The sequence below is a fragment of the Bombus pyrosoma genome, linkage group LG11 (assembly GCF_014825855.1).
Source record: "Bombus pyrosoma isolate SC7728 linkage group LG11, ASM1482585v1, whole genome shotgun sequence".
Taxonomy (NCBI): domain Eukaryota; kingdom Metazoa; phylum Arthropoda; class Insecta; order Hymenoptera; family Apidae; genus Bombus; species Bombus pyrosoma.
Genome location: NC_057780.1, coordinates 15817424 through 15826758, shown reverse-complemented (window position 1 = coordinate 15826758; position 9335 = coordinate 15817424). Strand labels below are relative to the sequence as shown.

Genomic DNA, 9335 nt, shown 5'->3' with positions numbered 1-9335 from the left:
CAGGCATAAACATTTCATACCTAGAACGGCAACAATTGCATCAGTCCAACTTACAATATTCAATTCCTTACTTACTTCAAATATATTATACTTTCCAATTTAAAACATACATAAGTATTGTTCTTTTCAGTAATAAAATATAATAAATTTTTATTCAGGTGATTTACATTTTTGTAATATATTATACGAAATTAACGAATATTACCATTTTATTAGAAATTTATAACTTCTTTTACATAGAGCTATATGTATTGTACATTTATTTTGTAATAGTGTAAAAATTTAAAGATAATTTCAATTCATTTATAAATAAAAATTGCCACTTATGACTAATGCTTATATTTACCGGTGGTGTCGCCACATGTGACTTTCTATAAAATTTTATCTGTTCGTTCCAATTTCACTCATGCATTTGCGTTCATATAGATTTACATGTTCATGTATATATATATATATATATATATATATGTACAGACGAATAGCATGAATAGATCTGAAGCTTCATGCAATGGGATGCCGATGTTTATTATCATTTTTTAACAATATTCTGTGATATTTTTTTCAACAAATTATAATTGAACATTTCTTCTTATTTATATATTCGAAACAGTATATTTTCGTTCACAAAAATATTTATTTTAAATGAATTTGTGTACAATATAACAAATTTTGTAAAATATGTGAAATAATATTGTTAATTTGTCTGTGAATGATATATTTTTAACGTATGAAATTATTTATAAAACATTATCGTGTCAAATAATAAAAATAACCTAATCAGTAAAATGGCATCATCATTATCAGGTATGTAGAATTTTTTGTAATTTTCCTAATTTTTCAATTTTTGTGTAAAAATTATCATTTGCTACTTTTTTTTTTCTTTTATAGCATATTGGGTGAAATTTTTTAAAGGAGCTGGATTTCCACAAGATGTAGCTACAAAACATGCTGTTGTGTTTTCCAATAATCGTATTAAACCAGACATGTTACCTGATTTGGACAAACCTAGCCTCAAAGAAATGGGAATTACTTTAATGGGAGATATGATTGCTATTTTAAGATATGCAAAAAAAGTAGTAGAAGAGACAACATGTGAAAGATTCTTAGTTGATACAGAGGATAATGTTGGAAAGCCCAAACCAATGATTAAAAAAGTAGCAACCAAAGCAGCTAGTTCTACTTCTAAAGCTATTGCTACTAAACTTAAATCTGATGCAATAATCACAAAAAAGATTGTTAAGATTCCAACAAGTTCGGTCAAGAAAACTGTTGTTGCTAAAAAATCAGCATCAACATCAGGTGAAATAATTACAGATCTTGCTAATCAAAAAAAACAGACCATCCTTAAAAGAAAATTAAAAGAAGACAGTGAATTTGATAGTAATAATGAAGATGAGTGGCAAGAAACACCTAAAAAACTAAAATCACTTGATAACAAAGATAATAAAGTAGGATATACTGTAATACTTCCAAAAGGATCAACATCTAGAAGTCAACAAATTCTTAAAAACTCTGTAGAACAAAAGCGAACTGTATTTGACAGGCTGGGTGATAGTTCTGTAACTAGTACAACAAATCCAACTGAAACATCACAGACATTTAATATTACTGGATTAGGGAAAGATATCCTTAAAAGATCTGTGAGTGTTTTTAATCGATTAGGAGATAAAGATGCCAAAAAGGATAATGCCATAACACAAGCAGGTATATTGAAAAATGGAACAAATAGTGTAGGAATATTAAAAAGCAGAAGTTCCAATACAAGAACTTCGATTCTTACAACAAATAAAATTGTACCAAAAAGTGTAGGCACAATGCGAGCTGATCAAGAAGCAAATAGAAAAGTTATGTCAAGTAATGTTACACAGTTAGTGAAAACAACGAAAAGAATTTCTTTTAACAACACATCTCTAAGAGACAACAGATTGATAAAATCCAATGTTACATCTGGAAAGCTAGGTATGTAGCCCAACATCAATAACACTGTTTACACATCTTTATAATTCTTTATAATTATATAATAATATGAATCTTTATAATTTTCATTGTACCAATTTTTTTAACTTTTATGCAATATTTTTGTTAGCTTCAGAAAGATTAACTTCGATACCAGCAAAAGCACGTTTGGGAATGGTTAAAACAAGCAGTACTAAACAAGTAACTTTCGACAGAATTACAACGGTAGCGCACGTAAAGAAACCGGATGTTTTCAGTCGCCTTGGAATTTGAGACTAATCATTTATATTGTTTATTTCTTATTAAACTAGTATATTTGTGACCATAAATCCTTTGTACAAAGTTATATAGTTCCCTATTGCGTAAATATTAAGACACAGGAGAATGATTATGTTAACTAAAGAAAAAATCAAATACAAACTCTTTAAAAAGTTTAATCGTTTATATTGATTGCAGTATCGTACAGTATAACAAATATCATAATACATTATAATTGAAATAGACATGACAAAATTGTATTTTCATATTTTATAACAAAATGATTGACACATTAATTTAAGGATATTATTGTATAAATGTAAGTAAAAAAGGATGGAAAATTGAATTATTAACACGTATGAAAAGTAGTAGATTATTTATTATAAATAAGCAATAAAATTTTTATACAAAACTTATCTTAATTAAAAATTACAAAATACTCAAATCGGCAGAGAAATATATAATTTTCATTTACATAAATCTTAAATTTATGCCTGTATGTTATGAATAAATAAATAATTTATAATAAAAATATATAAAAATAGTATATGTATTAAAACAAGCATATCGTAATAATGACAAAATCGATACACTTCTTTTCCTCCAGAAACAAAAAATGATTTTTTACATTTGCTCTAATCATTTTCATCATACTTTATGTGATTTTCCATTATTAAAGCTTATGTAAGACTGAAAGTAATAAAATTTCTAACACTTGCAAAACCGCATCTAATTCATACTACTACATAATTTATGAAATACAATATATAAGAAATATTAAATTTATTATTAAATTCTTTAATTTCAACTTCAATTACCATACAACTCGATCAGTGGATGGAATGTTCCATAATGGCTGAAAATCCTCGGGATACAGCTGAAAATTAAATTACAGAGTATACAAAACTGATATTTGGACAATTTTTGCAATAACTTTTACATAGTGCAATATATATGTTGTTTCACGTGTATAAAAGCAAGCATCGATTTAATCGTACTCAACCTGTTTATTATAAAATCATATATTCTATAGAAAAGAAGGGGGACGATCGTGATTCCACACACTTTCCCAACAAGCACTATTTGTAATTGCTCCAAAATACTATGTTACACCAAACATTAAACAGAATGTGTCAGACATGCCAAACTTCAACTAGACCAAACAGACAAATCACATTTGTTACATATCTAACAATTTGGATATAATACATTTTTATGTATACTATATTTCAAATACATGGTTAATAAAATTACATTAACGCCCACCTTTTCATATGATCGTTGCTAGCAAACTTCAATGGCAATATGGTATTATCCTGTAAAAAGCAAATAATTACAGTCTCAGAGGAACAGAAGTGTTACGATTTAACATTATACATAACAAACAGAAGCTTTATAGTGTTCTAATGGACAGATTAGATCCAATAGACTCGAACATACTAAACACTTCTTACAAAACAATTTTTATATTGTTAAACACCACTTTTAAAAAGTAGCAATTGATGCGGCATGTGGCAAAAATATTTTATATCACTACATGTTATTAGATATAATTTTAAAGCATTACATAAAAAAAATAATCACTTATAAAATAAACACCATATATGCTTATATGTATCATTATCTGTACACATATATGCATACATGGGTGTGAAAATGTAAATAGAAAGAAATATATACATATACACATATGTATATGTATGCATAGAGATATATATGTATACACAGTACACATGTATATACAGATATATATGTATACATATTGCATATTTATATACAAATATATATGTATACATGTATATTATTTATGTACTTATGTACATATTTATATATATATAGTACTGATATTAATAACGCAACTTTCGTTCCATGTGAAAAGCATTTCTATGATGTTTCGGCAGCAAACTGACAAACATGCTGACACATTTCTCCTTGATACACCTGAAAATATTTATATATCCTCTATTGTATATGTAACAATTTTTTACATTAAACTCAGTAATCATAGTAACAAACTAAAATAACATATTACTTTCATTAACTTTTTATAATCCACTGATCGGAAAATATGTTCAAAATCTTTGGTTGACCTCTTCAGAGATTCATCATTGAGTGGATTTAAAAGATTTACGATCAATTCCCCCTTCAGTTTGATCCCGAGTTCTTACTATTTAAATGACAAATTGCACAAAACTCTAAAGATACTTTGTCTGAATTAACATGAAGACAGATTCCAGTATTATCTAAAGTTTGAGATATTTCATCTGCTCTAAAAAGGTTGGATGCATCATTTAAACTATCCACTGTATTCATCATCTCGTCACATTTTGGAAGATCTTCAAATATATCCATATTGAAAGAAGAAAACTGATCAAAATCGATACCGATGGTATCAGTATCTTTTTTGTCATTTGCATTGGGTAAATCTGCTTGAGCAATTGGTAATAAATTGTTTAGCTCTTTCGTATTATCCATATAATTATCTTCAGATATTAAATTGGTAGTTGATGTTATTAAGTTTGTTTCTTCTTTACTTTGAAGGTTGTTCTTAACATTGACTATTGTACTTTTGGAAACAGTATAATTGTGATCCGAATCTAAAAAAGATGAAGAGATTTTATCAATGCTTGAAATCTTACAAGCAAGTTGCCTTCGGGAATTAATATATGATTCATTGTTTGGATCTTTACTTGTACCACGTTCGATCAATGAATCATTATTGACATTTGTAATAAATATATCGGTATTTTGAGTATTCAATATATTCTCCTTCACATTTGTAGAACATGTACATTTGTGTTGAACATCCAATTCATTTGAACACTCAGAAGCATGATTCAAACGCAATGAATTCCTCTTCTGTGTGCTAATCTTTTGAAGGCCATCATTGATAGTCTTCAATAATGCAGTAATACTGGTATTATTGTTTAATACGCTCTTGAAATAAGCAACTTCACCAGTTAACCGTTTAAGGTCAATACCCTGTCTTTTTATAATGTTTACTAAATTTTTGTTTTCTTGCTGATAAAATAATAGCTTATTTTCTATTTTCTCTAAGTACGCTTTTTTCTTGAGCCGATTTTCTCGAGCCATTAAAGCATTTCTGTTAAGACAAGGCCTTTTAGAAGGACCTCGACCTCGCTTTCGTGGTTCTATAACAATCTCGTTTTCGGGTACAGCAGGTTGTTGCGTATTCCTTGGCGATTCTCTCAACCTCATCTTATGCTTTGTTTCATATACATCATTTCCTTCTGTCGAATTTTCCCATTTAACATTACCTCCACGTAGCTTGCCTGACATTGTTACAGATGTCGATTTTGTGGTAATGATTAAAACAGCAAAATTTATTGCAGGAATAGTTTCAATGTACCAAATAATATCGTAATAGCAATCTCTCTGTATAATGTCTCACTATCTACGCGTCAGAAAATACGCAATTTTTTCTACCTAATTGAAGTTATCCTAATGTAAATGTACCTAGATAGTAAGTGATCTCGAATCACAAAATAGGAACTTCATTCTAAATTTTAATGATATTTATAGTGGCGCCATCGCAAATGTATTGTGACAAGTACACTTTATGATTACATAACAAAAAATTCATTTTAGAATGTGATCTAGTTTATTTATTTATTTTATTGTTTAAGAGCAAAATTTTTCACATAACTTTACCTATTTTAAAAACTATTTCAACAAAGTTATAAACTATTGTGAAACTATTAAAAATGCAGTTAAATGTCTACAGAATTTAATCGTATAATATGTAGTTCATGACTAAATTTTGGCTAGTTAAGTGAAGAAAGTAGGAATTAAATAATACAAAGCGTTGTTTGTAACCAAAAAGACTGGTTTTTAATTGAAGATGTAATTTAAAAAGTTGTAAAAACATAATGCTTTTAAGAAATATCAAAATGGCTTCATTTTGTGGCAAAAGAATTATTCTATCACAAAATAGTTTTTTAAAAATTCCAAGACGTAATGGTTATTTGATTCTGTATGTATACTGTAATTATTTTATTCGAAATAAAAATTACATAATTTTATTCTCAACTTAATACTTAATAAGTTTTGTATGTAAATGTTCTGTATAATTTTCTTTGCACAACATAATAATGGTTTTAGTGGTTAATCATATTTCTATTTAGTGTCCCAGAAATCGGAGAAGATTTACCAGGAAGATATCCTTTACTAAAAGAAGATAAAAGTCCGGAATTTACAAATATTACAATAGAAAAATGTGTTGCTGTTATTGGAAGGCAATCATTAGAATTTGAAGAAACAGTTAAAACCTTAGGGAAACAAATAGAAAGTAATTCTTTTATTTTACTTATGTTATAATCTTTTAATTTAAGTTTATTGAAAACACTTATGTTTTGTAAAATTGATTTACAGATGTTAACAGTATTTCTCCAGAAAATTTATTTAAAAACGTATTAAACCCTATAGAGGAAATAGATACCTCTTTGAATATTACATGGGGCATTGCAAAAACATTATATTTAGGAAATCAAAGTTTAATGCCTACACAATATTATATAAGTATTAGTGAACGTGCTAAACGAGCTTCCGCTTTTAAATACATTAATAAACCAATATATCAAGCATGTAAAGATGTCTTGAATAATAATGAAAGTGAATTAAATGTTGAACAGAAAAGAATTTTAGCAAGATATATATTGGAAGGGAGATTAAATGGATTAGAATTGTCTCAGAAGAAAAAAGAACAATTTGTAGCGTTGAAATTATGGTTGTCTGAAAAAATTAAAAAATATTCACAAAAAGTACAGGTTTGTAAATAACAAAATGTGCAAATATAAGTTAAAGAAATATTAATACTACTTTATCTCTTCATAGACAGCCATAAATAATCTTACTTTTACTATAAGAGACCCTAATATTGTAAGAGATTTTCCTGAAGAGTTACTAAAATCTATGGCAGTAAATCCTACACAGTTTCTTGCAGGACCATGGATAGTGATTTTAACTCCTGATATCCTGGAACCATTTATGGGTATAAATCTATCTATAAAATTGAAAGCTTATTAATCATAATAAAATTTATTTTTAATGTTGTAAATTAATCAAATATAATGAAATTAAAGATTAATTTTTTCTAATGTATACTGTTTAGAACATTGTCATGATCGTGCTTTAAGATGGAGAGTTTGGGATGCAAATGTTATCAAAGCATCTTTATTACATGATAGATCGGTACAAACAAGTACAACATTAGAAGAAATTAGACAGAAAAGAAATCAAGAGGCTCATTTATTGGGACACAAGTCATTTGCTGACTTAAGTATGGAAACTAAGATGGCAGGCAGTGTACAAAATATTCATTATGTATTGGATAATTTACTAGCCACAGGTAAAATTTGTATAACTACATTTGCATCGAGTATGCAGTATTATATATAACTAGTATTATTGATTTGCTTTGTCTATAAAAGCTCGACCTGCTCAAGAATATGAAATTAAAGAACTTCAAGCATTTGCAAATGAAAAAGGTTTAGATGGTGCACTTCAACATTGGGATATAGCATATTGGGGTAGAAAACAACTACATTCTGTGTACATGTAATTATGAAATAAAATTCAGAAACACTTTGTAATAAAAAAGAATGTAAATATATATCATTGTAATATCATTTACAGGTACAAGGAAGAGGATTTAAATAATTATTTTCTTCTACCGAAAGTGTTATGTGGCTTATTTGAACTTATTGAAACGTTATTTGATGTAAAGATTATTGAATCCAAGAAGCTAGATCTCTGGCATAAAGATGTTCGATTTTTTGATGTCTTTGATTTAAAACATTCAAGTACTGATCCAGTAGGTAGTTTTTATTTAGATCCATATGCAAGAGGAGATGAGAAAGTTCGAGTGTCACAGAATGCAGGATATACAGTAGAAATACAAAACAGAAGTAAAATATGTGGCATAAAACCATTAGTTGCATTAATATTCAATTTTGCACCACCCATGGGTGAGAAACCTTCTTTACTTTCGTTTAAGGACCTTCAAACGTTATTTCGGCAGGTAAGTTTTATGCATGTAAAAATAAAGTTTAAGGTTACTTATTTTTCTTAATATTATTTTTTGTCATTTAGTTCGGACATGCATTACATCATATATTAACAAAGGTGGAATACACACATATTGCAGGACTTTCGTTTGTAGAATGGGATGCACTATTTATTTCTGACTATCTTCTTGAAAATTGGTAGATTTAAAATCTTCACGTTCTTTATAATTTACAACTACATATATTGTATAATGTTTTATTTACTTATTAGGTTATATGAACCATCATTTGTGCAAAGAATTTCATGTCATCAAGTTACTGAAGAACCATTACCTCTTAATATAGTTGAAAAAATAAGGGATTCAAAGACGCATTTATCTGGTTACAATTTATGTAAAGAACTGTATTTGTCAGAATTTGATTTAGAATTATATTCTGGGTAAGATTGGATACTATAAATATGTATAAATGTTATTTGAATAATAAATATAGTAATATATTTCATAATTTCCTCTAAAATTTGTAGCAAAGAATTTTGGAATAGCATAATGAACCGTTTATGGAAAAAATATTTTGTACTTCCTCCATATAAGAAGGACAGCCATATTTGTTCTTTTGATGCTATCTTTAGTGGACAATGGGCAGCTGCTTATTACAGGTAAGATTTTGTAAATATTAGAATATACATATGTTCTACTGAAGTATTGAAAAAATAAAAATGTTATAATTTCAGTCATGTTTGGTCAAAAATGATTGCTGCTGATTTGTACAGTGCTTTTCAAGATATCTCATATAAGAATAAAGAATCATTGAAGGAACTCGGTGGAAGATATCGCGAATCATTTTTATCTGTTGGTGGTACTTATTCTGCACGTGAGAATTTCAGAAAGTTTAGTGGAAGAGATCCCAGCCCAAAAGCACTTCTGAAGAACCTTAGATTGGATACAAAATGTAGTATGTCAGAAATTACTAATGATACGATCCAAGGAAACTTGAAATAACTTAAGCAATAAAATGTAATTTGTATAAAAATAGATAACGAAAAAAATTTGTTTTCTATTAGAAAAGTTGATTTCATTGTGATATCAATATAAC

At 27.8% G+C, this 9335-nt stretch overlaps 3 protein-coding genes across 6 annotated transcripts; 2 read left to right on the top strand and 1 right to left on the bottom strand.

Annotated features, from left to right (window-relative positions):
• Positions 1-647: 647 nt before the first annotated feature.
• Positions 648-2393, top strand: LOC122573211 (uncharacterized protein C19orf47 homolog). The gene is made up of 3 exons (XM_043739290.1): positions 648-804; positions 889-1959; positions 2087-2393. The coding sequence occupies exons 1-3, from the start codon at positions 786-788 to the stop codon at positions 2227-2229; spliced, it is 1233 nt and encodes a 410-aa protein (XP_043595225.1). The 5' UTR covers positions 648-785; the 3' UTR covers positions 2230-2393.
• A 180-nt stretch (positions 2394-2573) lies between these two features.
• LOC122573213 lies at positions 2574-5667 on the bottom strand. Of its 4 annotated transcripts, XM_043739294.1 has the most exons (5): positions 4905-5667; positions 4247-4811; positions 3481-4155; positions 3218-3367; positions 2574-3091 (listed from the first exon to the last, which is right to left on the bottom strand). In XM_043739294.1, exons 1-2 carry the CDS (start codon positions 5512-5514, stop codon positions 4360-4362), a joined length of 1062 nt encoding a protein of 353 aa, XP_043595229.1. In that variant the 5' UTR covers positions 5515-5667; the 3' UTR covers positions 2574-3091; positions 3218-3367; positions 3481-4155; positions 4247-4359. The 4 variants fall into 4 exon arrangements, with proteins under 4 accessions (XP_043595229.1, XP_043595226.1, XP_043595228.1 ...); XM_043739291.1 differs by having other exon boundaries at positions 4247-5667; XM_043739293.1 differs by having other exon boundaries at positions 3481-4176; positions 4257-5667.
• Positions 5668-5856: 189 nt separating this feature from the next.
• LOC122573208 (probable cytosolic oligopeptidase A) lies at positions 5857-9307 on the top strand. Its single transcript, XM_043739284.1, has 11 exons — positions 5857-6208; positions 6360-6523; positions 6607-7001; positions 7069-7225; positions 7346-7582; positions 7665-7791; positions 7870-8254; positions 8326-8438; positions 8512-8679; positions 8767-8898; positions 8974-9307. The coding sequence occupies exons 1-11, from the start codon at positions 6105-6107 to the stop codon at positions 9239-9241; spliced, it is 2250 nt and encodes a 749-aa protein (XP_043595219.1). The 5' UTR covers positions 5857-6104; the 3' UTR covers positions 9242-9307.
• The last annotated feature ends 28 nt before the right edge of the window (positions 9308-9335 follow it).

Coding starts and splice junctions, on each gene's coding strand:
- LOC122573211 (XM_043739290.1), top strand. Junction 1,960..2,086: donor TGTTACATCTGGAAAGCTAG/GTATGTAGCCCA, acceptor TATTTTTGTTAG/CTTCAGAAAGATTAACTTCG.
- LOC122573213 (XM_043739291.1), bottom strand. CDS start 5,514: ATGTCAGGCAAGCTACGTGGAGGTAATGTTAAATGGGAAAATTCGACA.
- LOC122573208 (XM_043739284.1), top strand. CDS start 6,105: ATGCTTTTAAGAAATATCAAAATGGCTTCATTTTGTGGCAAAAGAATT. Junction 6,524..6,606: donor CTTAGGGAAACAAATAGAAA/GTAATTCTTTTA, acceptor ATTGATTTACAG/ATGTTAACAGTATTTCTCCA. Junction 7,792..7,869: donor CAACTACATTCTGTGTACAT/GTAATTATGAAA, acceptor TATCATTTACAG/GTACAAGGAAGAGGATTTAA.